This window comes from Pristiophorus japonicus, chromosome 11 (genome assembly GCF_044704955.1).
Source record: "Pristiophorus japonicus isolate sPriJap1 chromosome 11, sPriJap1.hap1, whole genome shotgun sequence".
Classification (NCBI taxonomy): Eukaryota; Metazoa; Chordata; class Chondrichthyes; family Pristiophoridae; genus Pristiophorus; species Pristiophorus japonicus.
Genome location: NC_091987.1, coordinates 218,019,668 through 218,047,126, shown reverse-complemented (window position 1 = coordinate 218,047,126; position 27,459 = coordinate 218,019,668). Strand labels below are relative to the sequence as shown.

The window sequence follows — 27,459 nt, the reverse complement described above, 5'->3', positions numbered from 1 at the left end:
CACCCCACACGAACACACCTTCCCGCAGGAGTCACTAGACAGACATCTGACTGACTTTCCCCTCCCTACAATTCCGAGGTCCATAGTAGCACCCACAATACCGCCCGAGCCGAGAACCACAAGTGTAATATGGGGTTCAGCAGAACCCCTAAGATCTCCTGGGCGGTCACCCAGCAAGTCAATGCAAACATTTTGAACAAAAAAAAAAAAAGAGATAACAAGTCAGCTCAGGGTAAAAATTTCTGCAATTGTTTAATTCATTTTTATTGCTGTGTTTACACTCACCAGTCATACACGACCAGAGCATGAGGAAATAACTCAGGAAGCGATCGACAGGGACACACGGCAGCAGTTCACCAACACACTCATTGCAACAAATGTCCCCATCATAACCCAGAATTACATTTCTTTGTAAAATTACTGTCTTCACTAACTCAGCTCAGTGTTTTTCCTCTTTCAGTCCCTCTACCTCCTTCTCCTCCTCATAGAACAGGCATTGGCTGAGGATAAAGCTGCTGATTAATGGTTGAATTTGAAGGTTGCTGATTTGTGGCAGCATTGTCACGGTTTATTGAAAGTGCGAGAGCAGGAAACCAGCTGGAAGCACAGTGAGTGAGGTGAAGCAGGCGAGCCCAGTGACCCCCGACGTCAGCCGGTCTCCGTACTGGTCCAGGAGCTGCAGTGCCACGCCATTCGTCCATCCCAACCCCACCTGTGGGCACAAAACAGTGTTACCCATCGAGCAGAACTCCGCTCCACAGAGCCGCCTGTGACATGCACAGATCAGGGCTTTTCCCCTGCAGCCGATAGCCCCCAATCAACCTACCTTCATCAAAAACGTGTAATGCTAGGGGAAACCTCGAAGGAATGCTCATCACTTTGTTTGCTGCAAGTCAGCAAGACTGGAGGAAATGCAAAATAAGCCCCTGCACATCAACAGGCACCAACACAAGGAGCAAAATCCAGTGAGACATTAAAACAGATTTAGCATCACCTTGGAGAGGGTGCAGAGGAGATTGACTAGAATGGTATCCGGGATGAGGGACTTCGGTTATATCCAGAGACTGGCGAAGCTGGATTGTTCTCCTTAAAGCAGAGAAGGTTAAGGGGAGGTGTTCAAAATCATGAGGGTTTTGATAGAGTAAAGAAGAAGAAACTGTTTCCAGTGGCAGAAGGGTCAGTAACCAGAGGACCCAGATTTAAAGTGATGGTCAAAAGAACCAGAGGCAAGAGAAGAATGCAGCTAGTTATGATCTGGAACACACTGCCTGAAAAGGTGGTGGGAGCAGATTCAATAATAACTTTCAAAAGAGAATTGGAGAAATACTTGAATGGGGAAAATTTACAGGGCGATGAGGAAAGAGCGAGGGAGGGGGAGTAATTAGATAGCTCTTTCAAAGAGCTGGCATGGGCACGATGGGCTGAATGGCCTCCTTTTGGTGCTGTATGATTCTATGAATTGTGCTGTTCCCCTGGTGTATGGGAGTGGGGAGCACCTGGGGTGGCGTTAGATACCGAAACGTGAAGGCAGACACAGGGCCGACCACAGCGAGTTCTGATGCTGCAGGGAGACTCGCTGGCCGTGGAATCTCCTGGGAGTTGACCATGCTGCTCGTGGGTCTGGGGGCCCCGATGTTTGGACCCTCGCCTGCCCCAGCTGTTGCTCGCAGGGCTGGCAACAAAGGATGTTCAGTGTCAACGGATTCCAATAGTAACTGGAAGCATTGAAGAGGCTCTGACCTGCACATCATATTCGCCGCCCCCGCCTGGTTTACCATCCCCATTCACGTCATACTGCAAGGACAAAAAGAAAGAAAGTTACTCAGACAAAATGGAGTCCGGTGGGATAAACCCAACTGACAGGTGGGATAAACCCAACAGCCGCTAATCACCACATGTTCAGTTTACACCCAGCCCATAATTGGCGACTCATTTGAAAAAAATTATTTTCTAAAATCAAAGAGCTAAATGTGGAAGGTTATTAATGGCTTTTTAGGATTACAGCTTTTGAGAAATGGTTGAAATACTTTGAACAAAACTGATTTACACGAAGAAGTATGACTTGGCAAAACATTCTCACCCCACGCACACTGGTTGGGTGCACACTGCCTTGTGCAAAGTGGCTTTGGTTCTTCAGTTAGTTCTCCACTGCATCATTGACCGGCGTCTCCGTGTAAACAGCGTGTTCGGCCGTTATCACCCCTTTCCCCGTTTATACTGCACTCTGTGAGCAGTCAGTCATTGCAATGCACTGAGTTATTCAGTAAGAATTATCCCTGTAATCCCAGGGATCTCTACGGCCTTCACATCCCTGCCTCGAGGGTGAAGGCTGCACCTGGACCCTGAGCTGCCAACCCCTCACTGCACAAGACAACACCCAGACAACAGCCCAATCCAACCTCCTCCCTCTGTCAGAGTGCACCACAGACCCCAGCACACAGGGCCGTTCTGCAGAGAGGATGCTGACCTTCTCAAACATGGCGCGATGCTTCTCGTACAAAACCCAGTTTGATCGGATCCACTTCTGCGCTTGCTGGAACGCAATCCTCCGGCCTGCCTCAGAGTTGGACTTTGCCAGGCCTGTGTTACAAAAAAGATTTTCAACAAATTGAATAAAACTCAATCTGCACAACAACTCCGTGATCGCTATCCTTGCCTCATATGCTCGAGATATGGGCAGGAAACGACTGATTGATTAACCACTGTCTGAGTAACTCAATAGAGAACACTCACTTCTGGCTCTCATTAGCACCAGGCCAGGTTTCCCCACACCTACATTTTCACCATCCAACCCCAAACCACTCATGATCTTCACTCCCCCGTTCCCACAAATTGGCGCCTTTTAAAACCCAGGCTGTGTGTCAAAAATGCTACTTTTGATGTATCCAGTTTTCCCTACCTGTCCTGCACCATCAGCCTCCCCTGGGATTCTCCAACTTCCTATCTATGGTTCCACTTCCAGTTTTCTTATCAGTTCTGAAGGCCATGGGGCTGGTCTCCCTTGGAATGAGTGCAAAGCTCCCTGGCACAGTCCTCCAGTTAAACACTGGACCAAAACCATCACCTTCTGGCCCCGCTACAAACTTTGTACCCATGCCACCGATTCCATCCCCCTTCCTGGCCCCCGCCTTGTGCTGAACCAGACTGTTCGCAACCTCGCTGGCCTATTTCCACCTCCGCAACACTGCCAGTCTCCATCCATCTGCTGCTGAAACGCTCATCTCCTTTGTCACCTCCTGACTCGACTACTCCAACACTTAAGGAAGGATATACTAGCTTTGGAGGGGGTAGAGACGATTCACGAGGCTGATTCCGGAGATGAGGGGGTTACCTTATGATGATAGATTGAGTAGACTGGGTCTTTACTCGTTGGAGTTCAGAAGGTTGAGGGGTGATCTTCTAGAAACATTTAAAATAATGAAAGGGATAGACAAGATAGAGGCAGAGAGGTTGTTTCCACTGGTCGGGGAGACTAGAACTAGGGGGCACAGCCTCAAAATACGGGGGAGCCAATTTAAAACCGAGTTGAGAAGGAATTTCTTCTCCCAGAGGGTTGTGAATCTGTGGAATTCTCTGCCCAAGGAAGCAGTTGAGGCTAGCTCATTGAATGTATTCAAGTCACAGATAGATAGATTTTTAACCAATAAGGGAATTAAGGGTTACGGGGGGCGGGCGGGTAAGTGGAGCTGAAGGTTGAGTGGCGGAGCAGGCTCGAGGGGCTAGATGGCCTACTCCTGTTCCTAATTCTTATGTAACACTCTCCTGGCTGACCTCCCATCTTCCACCCTCCATAAACTGAGCTCATCTAGAACTCTGCTGCCCGTATCCTAACTCGCACCAAGTCCCGTTCACCCATCACCCTGTGCTCGCTGACCTGCATGGATTCCTGGTCTGGCGTTGCCCCAATTTTAAAATTCTCATTCCTCGTGTTCAAATCCCTCTATGGTCTCGCCCCCTCCTTATCTCTAACCGTCAGAAGTATTAGACGAGGGGATTAAATGTAGTATCTCCAAATTTGCGGATGACACTAAATTGGGTGGCAGTGTGAACTGCGAGGAGGATGCTATGAGGCTGCAGAGTGACTTGGTAGGTTAGGCGAGTGGGCAAATGCATGGCAGATGAAGTATAATGTGGATAAATGTGAGGTTATCCACTTTGGTGGTATAAACAGAGAAACAGACTATTATCTGAATGGTGACAGATTAGGAAAAAGGGAGGTGTAACGAGACCTGGGTGTCATGGTACATCAGTCATTGAAGGTTGGCATGCAGGTACAGCAGGCGGTTAAGAAAGCAAATGGCATGTTGGCCTTCATAGCGAGGGGATTTGAGTACAGGGACAGGGAGGTGTTGCTACAGTTGTTCAGGGCCTTGGTGAGGCCACACCTGGAGTATTGTGTACAGTTTTGGTCTCCTAACTTGAGGAAGGACATTCTTGCTATTGAGGGAGTGCAGCGAAGGTTCACCAGACTGATTCCTGGGATGGCAGGACTGACATATTAAAGAAAGACTGGATCAACTGGGCTTGTATTCACAGGAATTCAGAAGAATGAGAGGGGATCTCATAGAAACGTTTAAAATTCTGACGGGTTTAGACAGGTTAGATGCAGGAAGAATGTTCCCAATGTTGGGGAAGTCCAGAACCAGGGGTCACAATCTAAGGATAAGGGGTAAGCCATTTAGGACCAAGATGAGGAGAAACTTCTTCACCACAGAAAGTTGTTGAGGCCAATTCACTAAATATATTCAAAATGGAGTTAGATGTAGTCCTTACTACTGGGGGTTCAAGGGGTATGGCGAGAAAGCAGGAATGGGGTACTGAAGTTGCATGTTCAGTCATGAACTCATTGAATGGCGGTGCAGGCTCGAAGGGCCGAATGGCCAACTCCTGCACCTATTTTCTATGTTTCTATTAGAGGTGGAAGTAGGGGTTCCTGATGGAGAGGATTGGTGGTCAGAAGCTCAGCTTAGAGTCGAGGTTGCGAACAGTCTGATTGAGCCAGAGACAGTGGCCAGGGAGGGGGATAGAATCCACGGTTAGGCAACGGAATTTGTGGCGAGGACCGAAGACCACGGCTTCAGTCCTCCCAATATTTAATTGGAGGAAATTGGCTTATCCAGGATTGGATGTCGGACAAGCAGCGTGACAAATCGAGGGGTCGGGAGGTGGTGGTGAGGTGGAGCTGGGTGTTGTCAGCGTGTGTGTGGAACCTGGCATCAGATGTTTAATCCATGCAAAGACAGAGGGAGTGGGGGAAAAAAACACGGGCATCTCCCAGTACCGATCCACGCAGCGCTTTGGGAGATGGCTGCACCACACGGAAATCAGCTGTTCCTTTTGCTTGGAGGTTCCCTCCTCTCGACAGCCCCAGGGAGGGTCAACCTCAACAGACCCTCTGCCAGCAGTACTCAGCCACTAGTAGGCACAAAGGCGAATGTGCAGGAAAAACTCACTACCTTGCCCCCACCCCAGGAGGGGGCGAGCTCTGTGCCCCACCCCCCCCACTCACAGGAGGGATCAGCAGCGCAGCATGAGTACAATCACAGCCTTGTCCCTACAACCACTCATGCATTTTTAAAACAAATTTTAAGTCTGCACCATTCGCTGCTCAGACACGCTGTATCTCACCCACTCAAAAACTCGTCAGTATAACTTGGCCCGTCTACCCTGGCATCATTCTCGCTGACAGACACATCACATAGTCCTGCGCCACGAGGCAGTGCCTGAAGTAAAAGCCGGATTGCTTCACCTTCGATGATTATTTGCTGCAGGGGCGGCCAGGCGTTGGGATAGTCCCATTGCTCCCCGGTTGCCACCAGCGATGTTGGCACTCCGTTCCTGTACCACAGCAGTTGTCGTCCCTGTTGATTAAAGCACAAATCCCGCTGAGAGTGATCTGCAGTCTGATTACATAACCCAACATTTACACAGCCAGTTCCTAGTGTGTCCTGGCTTCTGCCGTGAGCATTTCACTCCTTCTGACCAAGCATTTGGTGCCTGTCCTAGTAAAGTGGCTCTGTCAAATTTTGTTTGCTAACACTCCAGTGAAGCACCTTAGGAATGTTTTACTCCATTAAAGACGCTATATAAAAGCAAGTTGTTGTTGTTACTGGTACAGGTACATAAAACTCAGTTGATTACTTGGTTTCTTTAATCAGAGGCCTCTTGCCCTCTTGATCTTTTCATTGCGAACTGCCGACGTGACATTGGCCGTCTCACTCACTGAACACGCAGCACTCCGCTCTCAGATCCAACCCCAACCGCTCACTAAACCTGCTGACAAGGGTGGCGCTGTTATTTGGCTGAACGGCAACTCTGACACCTCCTCCTACCTCCCCCGAGACCATGACCCCACTAGCAAACAGCAAGCTATCACTTCCCAGATTCACTGACCTCATCTCCTCTGGAGATCTTCCCCCCCCCCCCCCCACCCCACAGCCACCAACCTCATGGTTCCCCAACCCCACACAGCCCGCTTCTACCTCCTTCCCAAGATCCACAAATAGGACTGCCGCGGTGGACTCATCGTTTCAGCCTGTTCTTGCCCCACAGAACGTATTTCTTCCTAACACTTTTTTTCCTCCCTTTATCCAGTCTCTTCCCCACCTACATCCAGGACCCTTCCGGTGCCTTCCACTACTTTAACAGTTTCCAGTTTCCTGGCCCCTACCGTCTCCTTTTCACCGTGGGCGTCCAATCCCTCTACACTCTCATCCCCCACCAGGATGGCCTGAGGGCGCTCCGCTTCTTCCTCGAGCAAAGACCCATCCCCCACCCTCCTCCGCCTGGCTGAACTTGTTCTCACATTGGAGTTAAAGGAGAAGTTCACTCACTTCCTCCAAATTAGAGGTGTTGCTCTGGGAACTCGTATGGGTCCTAGCTATGTCTGCCTTTCTGTGGAATATGTGGGACATTCTTTGTTCCAGTCCTACTCGGGTCCCCTCCCTCTCTTTTTCCGGTACATTGATGACTGTATCAGTGCCGTTTCCTGCTCTCGCCCCAAACTAGAAAATTTCATTCACTTTGCTTTCAATTTCCACCCTTCCCTCACCTTGACATGGTCCATCTCCGACTCTTCCCTTCCTCGACTTCTGACTCCATTTCATAAAAAATTACGACACAGAAGGAGGCCATTCGGCCCATCGTGTCCGTGAAAAAAGAGCTACCCAGCCTATTCCCACCTTCCAGCAACAGGTCCGTAGCCCTGTAGGTTACGGCTCATCAGGTGCACATCTAAGTACTTTTTAAATATGATGAGAGTTTCTGCCTCTACCACCCTTTCAGGCAGCGAGTTCCAGATCCCCACCACCCTCTGGGTGAATTTTCTTTCCCCCTCATCTCCCCTCTAATCCTTCTACCAACTATTTTAAATCTATTCCCCCAGGTTATTGACCCCTTTGCTGAGGGAAATAGGTCCTTCCTATCCACTCCATTTAGACCCCTCAATTTTATACACCTTCATTTCTGGGGATTCTTAGGCAGTCTCTCTGAGTCGAGGATGACTTCCGCACTAAAAAAGGAGTTCTCAGGTGACTGATGATTCCAATGTAGGACCTGCAGTCTCTGTCACAGGTCGGGCAGACGGTGGTTGAAGGAACGGGTGGGTGGGTTGCCGTATGCTCCTTCCCCTGTCTACGTTTGGCTTCAGCTTGCTCCCAGCGACGACATAGGCTATTGACGGTCATTGTAAGCCCACTGACTCCCACAGCTACCTGGACTACACGTCCTTCCACCCAGCTTCCTGCATTCCATTATCCCAGTTTCTCAGTCTCCGTCGCGTGCCACTTTCCATACACGTTTCTGCTAGGTCTTCCTTTTACCCCTCAACTAAGTATTCCCTCTACCATGGTTGACATGGTCCTCGACCGCGTCAGTTCTAGTTCCTGCACTTCGACTCTCACCCAGAACAGGAGAGCCTTGTCCTCGCCTTGCACCTCTACGTTCAACTGATCATCTCCCGCCACCTCCAGTGTGATCCCACCACCAAATACATCATTCCCTTCCCTCCTTTACGCAGCAAGTGGTTATGATCTGGAATGCGCTGCCCGAGAGGGTGGTGGAGACGGATTCAATCATGGCTTCCAAAAAGAATTCGATAAAAAGTTGCAGGGCACGAGATTGCGATAAGGTGAAGAATTCTTGTGAGCTTGGGCTCGATGAGCCGAATAGCTCCTACTGTGCTGTAACGATTCTATGATTCTATGACTGTCAGTAGCCACAGGAAAATCAACACCCCTGGGCTCAGTAATATTTTTTTTAAAGATTAATGAACTCATTTAATAAATTCTCTCTTCCTCTCCTGAAGGTGTGATTCTTCCTGGGATACAGGTACAACAGCCAGTAGTCGGTCTTTGTGTTTGAGCCTTGATGGGCTATTCAACTATGGCAGGCATCAAGGCAGAGTCCAATCCCATCCTCACCCGACATTCACTTTCCAGCAGGGGTGTCTGGACAGTGATCAGTGGCAGGAACCTGGACTCTTTCCCCTACCAAAAGCTGCTTGTTGAAATGACTCTGGACAGACCAGAGGTCCTTCAGGTCTTAGTCCAGCCCAATCCCGATGGTTGCCTTTTGAAAAAGGTACCAGAGGTGGCATTGCTCGCAGACCCGTAAGCCCAGTGACAGTCAGCACATCTCTGGAAAGGAGGGAAGAGAATTGAAAGTAACCACGTATCAGAGATTCCTGCAGACGTTTCACTGCAGAGGGAGACAGCATTTACTCATGCTAGAGGCTAAACTAAATTGCCAACCCCTCACCCCATCTAGGGTATAAAAGGGGTCCATTCGGGGTAACTCGTGTGAGAAATACCTCCAGGTAACGGATCACCATCTCTGCGGTCTGCCCCAGCTCCCGTTCAGCAAAGCACTCGGCCCAGAGAGGGGCCAAGTTGGAAGCGTAGAACGCATCGTTGCTGCAGTTATTTATTAAGTTGTAATCGAACCAAATTCCTCTCATTTTGTCCCAGAAAACATCACGCACAGCGGCGATGCGACGGTTCAGGGCGTCCTCGTAGTACCGAGCCTTGGGAGAGTTACCTGAAAAACAAAGTCAGGCTCATCGCGAGGGCTGGTACCAGCAGGGGTGGGGGGCACGCAGTGGGACTCAGATGCAGGCGGGGGCATTGAGAGAGTGGTGTCATACACGGGGACATTGAGAGGTCTCAGATGATGCCTCGAAGGCCGTTCCACGTTGTAAGATACCAATCTCAGCCGTTCCAACACCGAGAGATGCCTCGTGGTGCCCATGCACCCCCTCAGGAGAAGGTCACTGCGCTCGAACACCTCACAGCCCCCAGTCACAGACGTTATTGCCCAGGGTCTGTAATCTGGCCCAAGGAATGAGGGCGAGAGCAAGGGGACATCCAATGGAGAGAGAGAGAGAGAAAACGCTGCACCCAGAAGCCAGCCGTATAATGAGGAACTGCCCTGTGAAGACGGCTCATGACCTGTGGCCACAGTAACCCGGGTCAGAGCTGTATAGCTCAGGTATTACGTTGCTGCAGCCCCCACCCGAGGGAAACACTTATAAGGAGCAGCTCAGAAACATATCGCAGCATTTCAAAAAATTACCTTCAAAGTGCAGAAACCATCACATAAGCAAATGAGACAGCTAACACATGCATAGCAAGATCCAATAAATTGCAATGAGACAAGTGGCCAGTTAATCTGTGTTTGGTGGTGTTCATTGACGCAGGACAGCACAGGAAATCACTATTTGAATACGGTCACAGGATAATTAACATCAACCTGAATAGGTGGACAGGGATTCGGCAGCTCCGACAGTGTAGCATTCCCTCACTGGCCCAGTATTAGACTGGGATTTGAACTGATGACCTTCTGGCTCAGAGACAAGCGTGGCACTAACTGAGCCGCTGACATTCCTTGATCCAACTTGCCTATTTAAAACATACTAATACGGGAGCTGGAATCGAAACACATACAGCACCAGACTAGAGTTGGAACAGGGAGCTGGGATAAAAGGAAAGAGAACATGGATATTAAATTCTTCCCACCAGCCCATTAATGATACCGACCCAGCTGCTTGTGGAACGATGCCAAGATTCGCTCGTTCCTGCAAAGGGCAGAGTTCAGATCTACAGGGAGAATGTGCCTGGTTTTTGTGTCCTTTAATGTTCCGTTATTCTCCCCGTTGGAGTCAATGAACCAGCGTGATGAGAAATCCCAGCCGGACTCCGCTCCCGTTTTCAGCTCCACCCACAGGTCTCGTCGGGCAGCTGAGGGCAACAAACACTCCGCGTCATTTGAACCGTCAGAACGACACACCTCGTTTGATTAGCAAGACTGTGGCTCAGTTTCTAAAATGTCTGCGCAGATCACAGGCAGCCCACAACGCTCCCAGGGCAGGTACAGCACAGGTTAGATACACAATAGGAGCAGGAGTTGGCCATACGGCCCTTCGAGCCTACTCCGCCATTTAATACGATCATGGCTGATCCGATCATGGACTCGGGTCCACTTCCCTGCCCGCTCCCCATAACCCCTTAATCCCTTATCAGTTAAGAAACTGTCTATCTCTCTCCTAAATTTATTCAATATCCCGGCTTCCACAGCTCTCTGAGGCAGCGAACTCCACAGATTTACAATCCTCAGGGAAGAAATTTCCCCTCATCCCAGTTTTAAATGGGCGGCCCCTTATTCCAAGATTATGTCCCCTGGTTTTAGTCTCCCCTATCAGTGGAAACATCCTCTCTGCATCCACCTTGTCAAACCCCCTCATAATTTTATACATGTCAATAAGATCACCTCTCGTTCTTCTGAATTCCACTAAGTAGAGGCCCAACCTCCTCAACCTTTCCTCATAAGTCAACCCCCTCATCTCCAGAATCAACCTACTGAACCTTCTTTGAACTGTCTCCAAAGCAAGTATATCCTTTCGTAAATATGGAAACCAAAACTGTACGCAGTATTCCAGGTGTGGCCTCACCAATATCCTGTATAACTGTAGCAAGACTTACCTGTTTTTATACTCCATCCCCTTTGCAATAAAGGGGAAGATTCCATTGGCCTTCCTGATCACTTGCTGTACCTGCATATTAACCTTTTGTGTTTCATGCACAAGTACCCCCAGGTCCCGCTGTACTGCGGCACTTTGCGATCTTTCTCCATTTAAATAACAACTTGCTCTTTGATTTTTTTTCTGCCACCTCACATTTTCCAACATTATACTCCATCTACCAAATTTTTGCCCACTCATTTAACCTGTATGTCCTTTTGCAGATTTTGTGTGTCCTCCTCACACATTACTTTTCCTCCCATCTTTGTATCGTCAGCAAACTTGGCTACGTTGCACTCAGTCCCTTCTTTCAAGTCGCTAATATAGATTGTAAATAGTTGGGGTCCCAGCACTGATCCCTGCGGCACCCCACTAGTTACCAATTGCCAACCAGAGAATGAGCCATTTATCCCGACTCTCAGTTTTCTGTTAGTTCGCCAATCCTCTATCCATGCTAATATATTACCCCCAACCCCGTGAACTTTTATCTTGTGCAATAACCTTTATGTGGCACCTTGTCACATGCCTCTGGAAGTCCAAATACACCACATCCACTGGTTTCCCTTTATCCACCCTGTTCGTTACATCCTCAAAGAATTCCAGCAAATTTGTCAAACATGACTTCCCCTTCATAAATCCATGCTGACTCTGCCTGACCGAATTATGCTTTTCCAAATGTCCTGCTACTGCTTCTTTAATAATGGATTCCAACATTTTCCCAACCACAGATGTTAGGCTAACTGGTCTATAATTTCCTGCTTTTTGTCTGCCTCTTTTGTTTTAAAATAGGGGCATTACATTTGCAGTTTTCCAATCTGCTGGGATCTCCCCAGAATCCAGGGAATTTTGGTAAATTACAATCAATGCATCCACTATCCCTGCCACTACTTCTCTTAAGACCCTAGGATGCAAACCATCAGGTCCAGGGGATTTATCCACCTTTAGTCCCATTACTGAGTACCATCTCCTTAGTGATTGTGATTGTGTTAAGTTTCTCCCCCCCCCATAGCCCCTTGACTATCCACTGTTGGGATATTGTTTGTGTCCTCTACCGTAAAGACTGATACAAAATACTTGTTCAGAGTACAGAGTAAAGCTCCCTCTACACTGTCCCATCAAACACTCCCAGGGCAGGAGGTACTAATTCTTTCTCCACTTGCTTTAGAATGCAGATGGCTTTTAGAATACAACAAAAAGTTACCTTCCGTTAGAGTCTGCGCCAACTCTATGTCCTTGCTGTAGGATTCGGGTCTATTTAGAAAAAATAAATAAATAAAACATTGTGAAAGGACACAGCAGGTCGTTCAGAGAGACAGGAGGCTAATGATGGGCAGGGTCAAGAATGCCAGAGTTTAGTATGTCTGTCCGAGGCTGCGCGTCCAGCATTTGCTGGTTGGCTTTCTAATCAGTAAATCTTCCCGTTGCCCAAAATGTTGTGTTCAAGTACTGAAGGGAGGAATGTCACACAAAGTGTTTATCTGCTGCTCAATCTCAGTAAATCCGAGGCAAAGATCTTTGCACATTAAACAACAGAGGGGCAAGTTCAGATCTGCACACACCTGGGACCAGCTGCTTCAACAATATACCGGTTCAGAAGATGAGCTTTGCCTCCTACGATGACAGGCACGGATCGATTACTCATCCAGAATTCATACTCCTTGTCCAGCAGATCAATATTTTGACTGATTTAAAAGAAAATTCAATTTTGCATTATTCCAAAGTTTGGAGCGGTCACCGACACAAATACAGGACAGCATGAACCAACTTCTGTTCCAAGTGGTTTGTTTTAATTCATTTACATGGACATCGCTGGCAAGGCAGGCATTTATTGTCCATCCCTAGATATCCCGAGAAAGTGGTGGTGAGCCACCTTCCTGAACTGCTTTAGTTAGTGGTTTAAGACAACAGTGCGTCTCGCTGGGCCACTTCAGAGGACAGTTAAGAGTCAACCATGTTGGTGTGGGACTGGAGTCACATATAGGCCCAGACTGGGTAAGATCGGCAGGTTTCCTTCCCTAAGGGACATTAGTGAACCAGTTGGGTTTTTAAAACCACAATCTGACAGCTTCATGGTCACTTTTACCGATTCCATCTTTTTATTTCTGGATTCTTTTTGTATGCATTCAGCAGGGCAAGGGTCACTCGCTGTGTAACTGTAGAGTCACTTTTTATTCAGGTTAAGGGTTACTCGCTGTGCAACTCGAGTGTCATTGGGCCCCGAGTTTAGTGAAATACAAGCTGCGCCCAAGCACCATCCAAATAAGATCCTGACAGTACTTTGGGCGGAAATTTCATGAAAAATTGTGGGAAAGACCGCCCAGGGGCAAAAATGGCGATTCTGGGTGGCAGCTCCCATTCTGGGCGGCAAATGCGATCCTCGGAAAGTACCGCCGAAATAGAATAGTGTCGGGCCGGGGGGGTGGAGGAAGAAAAACTGATAATAAAAAGTTTTCAAACCAATAAAAAAAACACCAGAAATCCTTCAGGGGCCCCATCCACCTAAATCCCTGCAAAAGAAAGAAGAAGTGAAGTGCACGAATTGCTGGTCTTCATACTTACCGTTGAGGTCAGACCTGCCTCCACGCGCTGGTTTTTCCCCCTGCTCGCTGGGGAGGAGGATCGCCTGGACCCAACTGGGAACGCAGCGGGCGGTCGGACTTGTGGGCGTTGCACGCCGGCGCACACCAGCGGACTGTACCCAGCGGTCTTCTCTCCCCGCCAGCGGGAGGACCTGGTGAAACTCGCTCGGAGGGGAGTGCGCCCAAAAACCAGAGAGACCGCCGAGAAAACCCGGCGGCAGCAGACGATAAGTTGACCAAACGCGGTCCCATTGGTTATTCAGGGTCAGCGTTACTTGCTGTGTCACTGTACAGGATAATATTTGCTGGTTTTACAAAAATATTGTCATAATTAGCAAGACCAGACAGCAGTTACATCTGGCTCATTAGGAGCAGAAGCTGAATAAAAGACTCCAAGCCCAATCGAAACAGTGATAATCTCAGGCACCGCAGCATTACACCGGCAGAGCAAATCAAATACCATATTTAGTATGCAGAATTTTTACCAATGCTTTAGGAATCACATTCAATCCTCCAGCTCTGAGTGTCAACAGCATATTCAATTCTCCCTGAGGAATCACTGGACAGCGATCTGGAGCAGGAGCCCTAACCGATTACTCCAGAGTGCACAGGGGCACTAATGCCATCTGTGCACCCCATCCCCTCGCCAAACCAGGAACCTGCTGTTTTGTGCGGATTAGCATCAACCCAGAACACATCAACCATCCATTGCAAACTCGTGCAAATAAAACCAAGCGTGAACATGTAGTGTGTACAAGGGAGCACCAACGTGCTGTGACACAGGGGGCAGCGGGGATGATCTCCTGGTGATCCTCGCGTCCCACCCATCCCACCACGCAAGACAAAATTGACGAGAAGTGGAGAACATTCCTTGCTCCGTCCCCACCCAAACCACCCTGCTGAGCCTGGAGCTGGAAACAAAGTAATTAACACTCCTAAAAACCCAAACACAGACACCACGGCGCAGCCAACATTAATACCCAATGGCTCACGTTAAGAAGGCCCTGTCGTTTGTGGCATTGATGTAACTCTCCATCATCAGCAGCAGGAAGGGAGGCTGACTCCTGCGCTCATAATACACCCGCCCTCCATTTGGGATGAAGTCAAATCTGGAAAATCAAGAGGGGGTTAAATGCTCAGATTCATAACATTCCTCCCCTAAGCTAGCACAGGCTTGGTCGACAGAAGTTTGCAGTGTTAAAGAGTGGGACTTTCCCTAGGGTTGATGGTGGAAGCTGCAAGGTGCAGCAATGAAGGAGACTGGAACCAAGTGACTGGGAATTGAGTGAAGGAGACAACAGGGATTACAGTAAAGAGCTAATCTCCACAGAGGCTGTGAGGAGAAAACATTCAACGGGAAAGTTATTCCACAGCGAGTTCCTCACCTCACCCAGGGGTATCTGATTGATAATGTAGTCAGTCCTGACCAAGTTAAGGAACAACAAGTTTGTATTTATATAGTGCCTTTGAAAGCATGCCTGCCAATAGTGGAGCATGAACATTGGGGAAGTGCAAGAGGCCAGAATTGGGGGAGTGGAGAGCTGGGAGGGTTGTAGGGCTGAAGGTTAGAGAGAACAACACTGATAACGGGCCTGCGGAAAGGTCATGCTCACTGAGATCAGAGGTCAAGGGACATAAACACTGGAGGGGTGGGAAACTGCTTTTAATATTCCATTTTTAGTTACGAAATGTGTGCAATCCCATGCTCCACACGCAGCTCTGGGACTCAGTGTTATAGCTCTATCTCCAACCCATTCTCACCTCGAGCATGGCCGTGCTACTGGGAGTGCAGCTTGGCCCAACCCTCCCCAACATCTCAACTACAGCAACACTTTGATTGCAATGTTCACCGTTCGTTAATTTGGTTTCCCTCCCCCCTCTCCTGAAGGTGCTCTCACTGGGGTACAGGTTCCCCCCCCCCACACGAAGGTGCTAACTCTTACTGGGGTACGGGACCCCTCCGCTCCTGAAGGTGGACATTCTACCTTCGGATGAGATGCAGGAAGTTTTCAATCATTCCTTTGGAGGTTTCCCTCATCTCAGAGGAGCAGTCCCTTTATTATCCAGTAAGAGTCCCCGAGGAGAAAAAATAAAACATTCAGGACACTATACCTGCCGCGGCATTTCCATCCAACATAACGTGGAACCAACTCTGATGTGTTGATGCTCACAGAGTGGGAGTTACTTAGCCTTTGTCGGCACGGCTGTCTCTGGAGGAACGTGGCACACTCCTACAATTAAACCTCTGCTCCAGCACTGGCAGAACCATTGCCACAAGCTCGGCTGCTGAACCTAGAGCTGAGAGACTTTGTTCATCACTCAGCAGCTTCATATGCCAGTGAGATTGTGTTCTACAGATACCTGTTTCTGCACGCGTCTCTTGCTGCTGAAAGCCAATGGCGGTGTTGCAGTTGCACGGGTTGCATGATTGTATGAGGCCGAGTGAACCCAGTGACAGGACGCCGACCCTCTACGGTAAATCGCTGATCCCATCATTTACCTATTGCAAACATACCCCCTCAGGATCAGTGTGCAGATTAAGTCGGTCGTATAGCATTATTGTCCTGTAAAACGTAGGAGCCCCAAACCGAACCGTTGCATGTGACCCCCTGCATGGCAAGTGGCACCCCCGATTCCAGCACTTAAGTGTCAGAGGCTATTGCACTGTGGCAGGCATCACAGCCAAGCTCAACCCCGGCCTCACTCACCACCTACCCCCCCCCCCCCCACCGACACACGTTTTCCAGCAGGAGTCACTGGATAGGGATGAGGATCAGGAATTCTGGCTGATATTCCCCTCCCTAACTCGGGGGATGCACAGGTAATTGGGTCAGACAGGGATGTGGTCAGGGCAAGTCTGTTTGTGTGAGTTCCCCCTCTGCCTGATGCCATGACAGCATGGATGGGGTAAAGGGGAGATCGGCAAGAGGAAAAGAAAGTGGCCCAAAATAAACACGTATGTTATATTGTTACAGAAACCCCCAGACAGCGACGATAGTGCAAGGGTCTCTGGCTTCAGACTGGTTTTAGCAGCACAAAGTTCGAGTTGGCAGGTATAGAGAGTCAGATCAAACCCAGCAGCTCCACTCAATGAGCTCTTACCAGTAATAATATTCCCTGAATCAACCGCCGGGTACAACCAATGGCTTGGGCACATAAATCTGGGAATACAGTTCCGGGTGTGATTGTACATCCATCTTAATCTGAAAGGAAGAGTGAGTTTTATTCGTTCAGGTACAGTGACGTTTCCTTAAATCAAACAGTGAAGCTTACATCTCATGTTCTGCTTTGGCAGATTCCATTAAATCTGAGCAAGGTAAGGAGACAGATTAAAATTCAGGCGTCCCCTGTATGCGTGCGCACAGGACGTGAGCATTCAGTTCTACAAGGACAGGACAGAATGATTCAAGGGTTAAGTTACGAGGAGCAATTACACAAATTAGGGCTTATTCCCTAGAATTTAGAAAGTTAAGCAGTGACCTGATCAAAGTTTTCAAGATATTAAGAGGGACAGATGGAGTAGACAGAGAAATTATTTCCGCTGGTTGGGGAGTCTAGGACTAGGGGTCAGAGTCTAAAAATTAGAGCCAGACCTTTCAGCAGTGAAATTAGGGAACACTTCTACACAAAGGGTGGTCGAGACCCCTTCACTATCATCGCTGCCTTGGGGTTTCTACAACATACTTATTTATTCTTGGGCCACTTTCTTTTCCTCTTTCCTAGAGTACAACAACAGTGACCACACACCAAAAGTACTTCATTGGCTGTAAAGTGCTTTGAAACGTCTGGTGGTCGTGAAAGGCGCTATTTAAATGCAAGTCTTTTTAGAAGTTTGGCACTCTCTTACGCGAACAGCAACTGATAGATACTAGATCAATTGTTAATTTTAAATCAGTGATTGATAGCTTTTTGTTAACCAAAAGTATCAACGGATATGGGCAAAGGCAGGTACATGGAGTTAGGTTGCCAATCATCTATGATCTCATTGAATGACAGAACAGGCTCAAGGGGCTGCGTGGCCTACTCCTGTTCCTAAGTTCACACCCAATGGATTATGCTGTTGCTCAGATGGAAGTGTGTGTAAGGTGGCTCGCTCATTTAAGGCCATAAAACAGTTAAACTCTAATTGACCCCAGGAACTGCTTATTTGTGGGGGTTAGGTCTGTAAATGGACAGATGTTTTCTCCCAGTAGGAGGAAACCCAGAACGCACACACACAGCTTACGAAATGGTGGCCCTTTGATCCCACTTTCAAAGTGGATGTCCCTGGGAGTGATGGTGCCCGACTGCCTCCTGATAGTGACCGTTAGATTGCACGATAGGTTATCCTGCCTCTTTCCCCCTTCCCCACGGCGCTCGGAGGGAAACCCTTGCCTGCGAATGTGCTGCAAGTCCTGCTCCACACGTACCTTTCTCCCCAGGGATTTCCAGAGAGCGTGCAGTTTTGTCGCCCAAAGTCGCAGCTTATGGTCAGAAATCTTCTGAAGGATTCGGAGGCTGCAAGGGTGACATTTTTATTAAACAGAGGGAATCAAGCACTACATTTATAACCTGATTAGCTTTACAATCCTTCCCTCCCAGCCAGCGTCTACTCCTTTCACAAACTCACTGAATTGGTTGTCCCAATCTGCCCTGGACTGGCTCTCTCTCCCTCTGGGGGTGGGCAATTCAGTTCTTGTATCTAGGGGCACAAAATACAAAAGCAAAATTCCATTGGTCTTTTTAATGCCCAATCTACCTACATTGCCAACTTTAATGATCTGTAGATCTGCACACAAAGTGCCCTCTACTGTACACAATGGTCTATGATCATTCTTCAATGCCGGGCTGATGATTAGCCCTTCTCCCTCCCCTCTACACCAGGATTAACCACTACATTCCATTTATCAGCAACTTAAAATCTATTCCAGACAAAGATAGAACTCATTGTGATCATCAGGCGACAACGCAACAAACAGGCTGGTTCTGGCTATCAGGTCAGAGACTTTCACCACCTCGGGATGTCCCAAAGCGTTTTACAGCCACTTTACTTTTGAAGTGTGGTCACTGTTATAATATAATCATTGTCAACAGTGTGCCGCAGTGCCTGCAGGTATCACAGCTCTGTTTAGTATCTTGTTCCCTTGACTAGTTTCACAGTTGATTTCTGGTCAGACTCCAACTTGCACTTGTACAGTCAGACTTGCATTTATACAGTGCCTTATCAGGTCAGAAACATTTTTAAATGCTTCGTGTAAAGAGTTATTCTGACATGCTGTGAATAAAGTAGGCAAATGTTGCAGCCATTTTGCACACAGACTGCAAGATGAACTCGTTAATCTGTTTTTAGTGGTGAGGGCTGAGGGAGGAATGTTGGCCAGGACACAGGGAGAACTCCATCCTCTTCTTCAAACAGCCAGCTGAACAGGCAGACATGGCTTGTATTAAACCATGGCCCCATCTGCCCTCAGGTGGGTGCAATAGGTTCCATGGCACTATTTTGAAGAGAAGGGGAGTTTGCCCCAGTGCTCTGCCCAATATTTATCCCTCAAACATCACAAATAGATTATCTGGTCATTATCAAATTGCTTCTTGTGGGAGCTTGCCGTGCGCAAATTGGCTGCCGCATTTCCTACATTACAGCAGTGACTACACTTCAAAAAGTACTTCATTGGCTGTAAAGCACTTTGGGATATTCTTAAGGCGTGATAGAACTGCAAGTTCATTCTTTAACGTCTCATCGGGCACTGCTGCCCTCCCTCAGTACAGCAGTGAAACGTTAGTCTCGATTGTGCGTTTAGACACACACAATCTCTGACCCAGAGGGAGAGTGCACTACCAACTGAGCCAAACTGATGCACTTAACCAAAACCTTCAAATAGTTTTTAAAATAACCCGGTCCGGTGTTATGACTGGAGTTCAATCTCGGGCAAAGCTGTCCAGCAGTACTGAGCTGGTAAGACCAAGAGCGATTACGCTGTGATTACACTTACTGATCACCCCAATCGGCCGGTGTCCATTTCTCAAACTCCTGTCCGGGAGCATCAAAGTATGTTTGGACAAAGAGCTTCAGCTGCTCCTTTGTTAGGTCCATTGCAGGTGATGCAGTGGTGAGGTTTTGAAATGCTTCCAAAACAACATCTTAACATTTAGGAGGACATTTAAAAAAAAAATGATCCAAATTACATTTAAATTTATTTTAAAAACTGTAAATAATCAGGTCAGCAACATAATATTGTAAAACATCAAAAATCATTCCAACAGTTAGTGCAGTTAGACACTGGAGTTAATCGTATTACATAGTACCTGTATCTACAGCACAGAAACAGGCAATTCGGCCACTGGTCCATGGCGGTGTTTATACTCCACACGAGCTTCCTCCCACCCTGCCAACGTATTCCTCATGTGCTTATCTAGCCTCCCCTTAAATGCATCTTTACTATTTGCTTCAACCCCTCCCTGTGGAGCGAGTTCCAGATTCTTAGCACTCTCTGGGTAAAGAAGTTTCTTCTGAACCCCTCGTTGGATTTATTAGTGAGGATCTTATATTTATGGCCCCTAGTTCTGGTCTCCCCACAAGTGGAAATATTTTCTCAATGGCTACCTTATCAAACCCGTTTAATAATCTTAAAGACCTCCATCAGGTCACCCCCTCAGCCTTCCGTTTGTAGAGAAAAGAGCCCCAGCCTGTTCAATCTTTATAGATAGGAAGAACCTCAGTTCTGGTATCATTCGAGCAAATATTTTCTGCACCTTCTCCAGTGTTATATCCTTATATATACACACCACCAGCAGAGACCCACAAAACATTTGTGGTCAAATTAGTATCTTTATTGCAACAGTACTCGTTTAGACAGTAACATCTTAGTCTAATAGAATCAACGCTGATGTCCTCCCTCTCCATCTCTCCTTTTCCTCTATCCTCCTCCCGGCTCCACAGCAACGCTCGGGGAGGCCCTGCCCCAGTGCTTGCACCCATTGGCCCCGCCGCATCCACTGCCACCTCCTCATTGATGCCGGATCTGCAACAATCAAACGTTAAAAATTCATACCATCGCTCCCCACCCTGATCGGCCTTGCAGGCTCTGATCGCCTATGGGTCGGTGCAACTGTCACTCAGTCCAAACCACGTGGTCACAGCCCCCGGACAGACAAAAACTGACTTATTATTATAGAAGATTATCCAGCGTGGTGCTGAGTCATAGAGCAAAAGGCTGCAGGTTCCATCTCTGGGCCTGTGTTCAAGCAGCCAAGGCAGCAGCAGGGGCTGCAATTGGCCTGAATCCTTGGGTGAGAGGATCGCTATCCAATGTGTAAACGTCAAGTGAAAACAGAATCGGACTCTGCTGTAATGCCCTCCACAGTCGAATATTCTGCCAACACTCACACATGAAGAATGGCCACTTTGGCAAGGTTTGGAAACTCACCCCAGCAAGACAGATATGCCCTTCAGTACTGCACATCGCAACACAGGGTGGTGATCAGGCAACCGGACAGTTGCAAGGATGCACCCACATCATCCTTGGAATGTTTGTCCAGGCAATTTTCTTCACAACCCTGCTCCCATTCAAGATCCATAACATCGAGGCCACTATTATTGCCAGGAAATTCCAATGCCTAGTTAATGTTCAATTAGGGCATAAAGGCAGCAGCAAGTTTAGTCCCAAGGAGTCTGCACCGAGACCTGGGGCTATATAGGCTTGAATCCCCAGATCTGGGGCTACAGAGAGCTAAAACCCTTGAGGTTTCCCGAATAATTCTATATGAAAATGTTTTGATTTACTTTTTTTTAAAAAACAAAAATGTTACAGTATCAAACAGCCAGACAGAGTCACAAGTTAATGGCCCAGAATTTGCTGGAGTGGTGCATCTTGCAGCAAGCCCAGTTAGATTTTTACCCTCACCCTATGGCTCAAAAATATTTCTGCCCTGTAACTTGCTGGAAGTGCGAGCTGCTTCCAGCACAGCGAGGGCAACGGGACCATCTGGGATCTTAATGAACAGTCTACCTCCTTAACCAATGAGATTTAATGATAAAGAAACAGGAATGATGGGGAAGGAAATCAGGTGAATTAAGAGTCAAATCAGATAGAGATAGAGAAAGAGAAATAGAGGGAAAGACTGAATTCAGAGAGAGAAAAAAAAATTTTTAATTTATAAATGTTAAAAATTTCTATGAACAATTTACTAGCTACAGGATTGAGACTCCAGGAGTTTAAATAGTCCCTTTTTGGGCTGGAGAGGTTGAGTGGCATTGCAGGAACAGAAATCTAATTAAAAAGGTCCTTAACCTATTAAGTTCCAGTCCTAATTTCTACAGCGAGTTTAATGGTAATTAATGTGCAAATGCAGCAATCTTCTGACACTCTCGGGGAGGTTGAGGGCAAGATGCTGTTTTCACAAGCCCAACGGCAGAGCAGCAGAAATTATTCAGCAACTTGTGTGATTTGCAATTCATGGGGAACCTCTCCCTCGGCACAAGTTGCTGGATGACTTGCACACTAACTGGGAGCGCCATTACATTCTTATTTTGCCAGCAAATTCTGGCCCAGTGACGAGAGATGGAGCCGTGTGCACTATGAGAGGGGAATTCTTCGAATTTCTCTCACTTTATACAAGTCACTAAGTCATAATTAAATTAATAAATTAAATAGAAAGGAAAGTGCTGGACTATAGCCTCCCTGACGTTCACTAGACCCTGTGTAGAATTCCAGCTAGCTATATAAAACGGATGCTGAATCCTGATGTTCTCTAAAGCCCTTCAATTGCTTCACTGAGCAACACACTTCAACCAAGCCAATACTGTTGCCTTGAATGTAAAATGAGAAACTGAACTTTTTTGAAAGTTGCAGTTTGAAGGAATTGCACTTGTAGTAATCCCGGAAAACTATTGGAGAGGAAACACGAAGCGGAGAGAGAAGTAGTGAGGACTTGTACCTGGATTCATCTTCAACTTCATATCCACAAAATGCTTGTCGTCATTAAAGAGTTTGGCCATCTGCACTTGGCGCAGAAGTTCTCCGGTACAATAGATGTGGCTTGGGGAGGGAGAGAAACAAAAAATGGAGTCAACATTAGACAGTGAGTGAGCACTGCATTATAATCACAGACTTAGACTGGGGATGTACTTGGCAAACATTCAGTACACTCATCCCATTTGAGCCCCTCAACAGGTTATCCCATATTCTGGGGGTGTCCAAGTCTTTGCCTCCATCGGCCAAATAGTTACGCGCCATGGAGACTCGGAGGTTATTTATAAAGTTTAAACTTATTAATTTGCATAGAATCCCAATTGCTAACAGGAGCAGACTCGTGTTCTGATTTATGCTTTATCCAATGAGGCAACAGCACGAAGAACAGCCCTTTCCCAACCTCCAGGTCCATGATGGACAAACCAGCGGATGAGAAACAGGCTTTGCGTCTGCATCCCTTCTATACATGCTCAAGGGTCTCCAACATCATTCTGACTACTTCCATAGTCCATGTACCATCTACCTCTGACACTGCAGCACTTAGTCAGTACTGCTGCACTGCAGTGTCACCAAGACTGCTCAAAATAGAGCTTGCATTTATACAATGCCTTTTACGACCTCCCAAAAGCAGTATTTCAGCCAATGAAGTACTTTTAAAGCGTCGTCATTGTTGTAATGTAGGAAATGTGGCAACCAATTTGGACGCAGCAAGCTCCCACAAACAGCAATTTGATAGTGACCAGATAATCTGTTTCAGTAATATTGATTGGCCAAGACATCAGGGAGAACCCCCCTGCTTTTCTTTGAATAGTGCCATGGGATATTTTATGTTCACCCAAAAGGGCAAACAGGGCCTTGGTTCAACATCTCATCTGAAAGATGGCACCTCTAACAGTGCAGCACTCCCTCAGTACCGCACTGGGAGCGTCAGCCTGGATCATGCGCTTGTCTCTGGATGACATAAACCCACAAACATCTGATGCAAAAGAAGGAAACTTAACTAAGCCAAGCTAGTACTTGAATCGATTGTTATATACACACACACACACACACACGAAAATTAAACACGTACCTGTCACAAGGGGGAGGAAGTCTCACTGTGGATGCATTGTCACATAAACAAAAGGCTGCCACCAGTAAACACTAGGACTTCAGAGCCATAATTAATGGAGATTGCAGACAGCGAGTCCCAGTTCACACAGCAAAAGAGAGAGACCGTGGAGTAAGAAATGGAAGTTAATCACTGTGCAAAGGTCCAAATATTAGAGCCTGGAGATACCTCAGCAAAAAAAAAATGACATCACTATTCTCAAAGTTCAAGGTAAACTACCAACATTAAAAACGAGAGACGGAATTTGTCTTTTAATGAAAAATACAAGGATCGGCCTTCACCAAATCCTGCTGAAAAACTTACATTTCATTAAAACCCATTTTTGTAAAAAGCTCCAATGGTCAATGTTCAGTTTAGTACTGAACCAGGGTGCAGGTCTGTACTCAATTAACTGATTACAGCTCGGGCTGCAATTAGGTATACCAGACCTCAGAACCCCTGGGCTTGTGCCTACACTTCATCACTATCTAGTGAACCCTACTAGAAGTATGCATGTAGGCAAGATCTGACTCAGTCATGCCCCTACAACCAAATAAATTGCAGACACTCGCTCTCAGGCCATTATGGTAACAAGAGTCAGCACATTCAGGACATGAGCAAACACTAATTAACAGTATAAAATCTCACTTAACAGGGACGCTTCAAATAAAACACACGCAACACAAGTCAGACAAGACCTTGTGGTTAGACAAAATGCCCCATTGGCAGCAGCCAGTTTCTGGCTAACCACCAAATCAAACTGGACACTTGTGCTTCGGTGCATAGCCTTGAGCAGGCACTCTCAAACTACAGCCACATGCACTTTGACAGCTGCCAATTTTGCTTGAATTTCATGGTCCTTAAAGTTTGCAACGATTTGTTGCTTTATGAGTGTCTAAATCTCAAATCATGAGAGAGATCTGTTGGTACCAGGATATATGCAAATTACCCAGAGTCAGTAAGTTTTATATGTATTCCCTGTCCCCAAAAAATTCAGGGGCTCCTTCGTAAAATATGCAAAGACAAAAGCTTGCATAGTCCAGCCAAGAAAGGGAAGATGTATACGATCATAAAAGGGGTCCATGGCATCAAGAACAGGACAATTACATTTGGTATTAATAGCATTAGACTGAGGAAAAGAGATTGCATCCTTTAATTTATACTCATCAGATAATGAAACACCCCAAGACACTTCACAGGGAGAACAATGGACGAGCAGGAGCTAAGTCACAGATAGGGAGGGTGACCACAAAGGTGGGTGGGGGCACACACACTGCAAGTTTAGAAAAAAAGTGAGCAAAGCAGATCAAATTAAAACACAAATACACAATTAGATTCCAGTGAGTTTTTATTGAAATGAACAAAATGCAACTCTGTAGCTTTCTTTAAACAATCTTTCAACTCATTCTGAATAAGCATCCAAATCAGCCTTAAAGAAAAGTTTTGGTTTGAAAGTAAAGTTCTTTTTTTTTTTAGTTCACTGGAATATGCAGAGCCAATTACACCCATAATAGGGAACCAAATCTGTGCGTTCTATTTAAATAGACTCTTCTTCATATTTGTAAGTAACACTGTTCACTTTAGTCAAGTGTTACCATTTAACAGTCCGAACATTTCAGTATCCTTAATGTAGTGGGTTTAGATTAAGCTTTCTTTTTAAGCCGCCAATTGAAGGATCTTTGTTCAAATTGGGGAAACAGTTGAAGGTTTTTTTTCTTGAACACTGAAATGGGACAGGTTTGCCTTTAGTTTGCTTTTAAACCCAAGCCCGTTGCCCTCCCCCTTTGGTAAAGATCCATAAACATATGGCATTACTTGAACTCTGTTCAACAACCCCCAACCCTGACCACCCCCCTCCCCATCCCTCCCAAGGAGGACTTCACCTGCACAATGAAAGGAACTCCATACTGCCCACGGATCTCTTTCTCCACTCTTCACCCCCCTCCCCCACCCCCCAAGAGAACTAAAAAAGGGAAAAAAGAGACAATGTGTCCAATTACCCAAGTCACATAACTGGCCCGAGATGGTGTCAATGGTCAAAATCAAAATAGTTTGATGTCAGATGGCCATGCTTGGCATTTTGGCCTACTTCGAGTTTCCATTACCTAGTGGAATTTTCTCACTCTTCACCATTACAACAGTCAGGTTTTGAATTGCTCAGTTTTCATGCAGATGAAGTCCTCTGAACAGCAGAACCACCCACCCAACTCCCCAAACACAAAAATAGAATGAGATGATTCGGTCACCTAGTGTGTGAAGGGCTTACCGATGATACTGTAAGCCAAAGTTCAGCTACTTCACACATTAGAAATATACTGCGGAGAACAAGGGAAAGATGCTCTCATCTCATTCCATGTATTAAAAAGTTTTGCCCCTTCCCAAAAAAAATCCTCATTATATTCCCAAGAAGCCAGTTACCAGTTATGAAAAACTTGGTGAATAACTACGGCACAACCCTTTTGTCGGATTATCCCACTGTTAAAAAGATGTTCCTTAGTGAAGAGAAAAACTGTTGTTCTTCACTAAAGAAATGTCTTTTTTTGAGCCGTATACTGACCAAGTTCTTACAACGGTTTGATGTAGGCATCTGCCGTTATCTACTTACATCACTGACTTATGTTACAAAATCATTGTTGAGGCAGAGATGCAATTACATGCTCAACTCAACAATGGAACACGAAGCATCTTTCCCTACCCAAAACAAAATTTGCATACTCCGGCATAGTCTTACCATCCCCAGATAGCCGCCAACACCAGAAGCTATCAAGGGGACAGTCTAGTTAAGTGCCAACCCTTACAAGAGAGGCCAAGCATTAATACTACTACATATTTTCAACTTTATCTGTGCTTCGGTAGGGATCGTTAGACCATGGCACCAGGCTTGTTTGTTAATGATGGCAGTGTGTACGCTCAAAGTCCAACACAAGCTTTGCGTCTGATGTGCACACTGCCGTCGGCTCTGTATTTACAAGACGGGAAGTGAGTGTGTGGAATGATCCCTTCATCTTTTATCCGTGGATGAAGAAAGCTGTAGTACAAGAGCAACATGCTACTTTTGGTCAATTCCGCTTCTCTCACCCCCCCCCCCCACCCCCCACCCACCCCCCCCCCCCAAACCAACCCCCGCCTGCCACAACGACAGCTGCTTTTGCATGAAGTACCTGCAGAACTGGAGGTGTTTATACAGCTGGTACCCGTGCTCAAGTCTGTCCATTAACACAGCTTTCTGCTACTGACACTTATCTTACAGCATTTTAAATCTTGTAAACCCTATAATCTTTGCACATTAACAAAATGGAAGTCTGTCAGAGAGGCACCTGCACACACCCAGAAAGCTGCTCCTCAAAAAGTGCAAGTTTGTTAAACTCAAAAGTCCCGATTAACAAATAGTTGGCAATATAATGCACAAAATGTTCATTGCACTCCAAGTGCAAGGTGCCTATTTATGCATGGATCACACTTAATATTGGATTCTAGTCCCGAAATACATCCGCACTTTACTCAAACTGAACCCCAAGTATTTGCGAAATGGATGCTCACTTCACAAAGCAGAAAGGAATTAAATGCTGGAAGAATCCAGTGGTCCATCATTGGGGCCCCACACAACAAAACCAATATGAATTTTAGAAGAATGAACCACCACTAACCCAACACTCCAACAAGCCAACTCCAGGATTTATGGACTTTTGGGTGTTTGCCAGCGGTAAATAACTATAGCAAGACGTACAAACTTAATACTATAGTTTGAAGAAGAATTTCTTTCAAGGTGTCCAAATTACAGGATTTTGCTCCCTTGTCCTCAGAAATACACAAGCTAGTGGAAAA

At 46.7% G+C, this 27,459-nt stretch overlaps 1 protein-coding gene across 1 annotated transcript; it reads right to left on the bottom strand.

Annotated features, from left to right (window-relative positions):
* Positions 1–238: 238 nt before the first annotated feature.
* treh (trehalase (brush-border membrane glycoprotein)) lies at positions 239–26,357 on the bottom strand. Its single transcript, XM_070892843.1, is given in 18 exon segments — positions 239–712; positions 1,741–1,794; positions 2,468–2,580; positions 5,750–5,861; positions 8,810–9,036; positions 10,035–10,235; positions 12,216–12,265; positions 12,574–12,696; positions 14,586–14,702; positions 15,579–15,638; positions 15,640–15,670; positions 16,697–16,796; positions 18,003–18,090; positions 19,566–19,713; positions 20,448–20,594; positions 22,510–22,610; positions 23,617–23,671; positions 26,330–26,357. Coding segments are annotated over 18 exon segments (1,899 nt in total). The 3' UTR covers positions 239–568.
* Between the last annotated feature and the right edge of the window lie 1,102 nt (positions 26,358–27,459).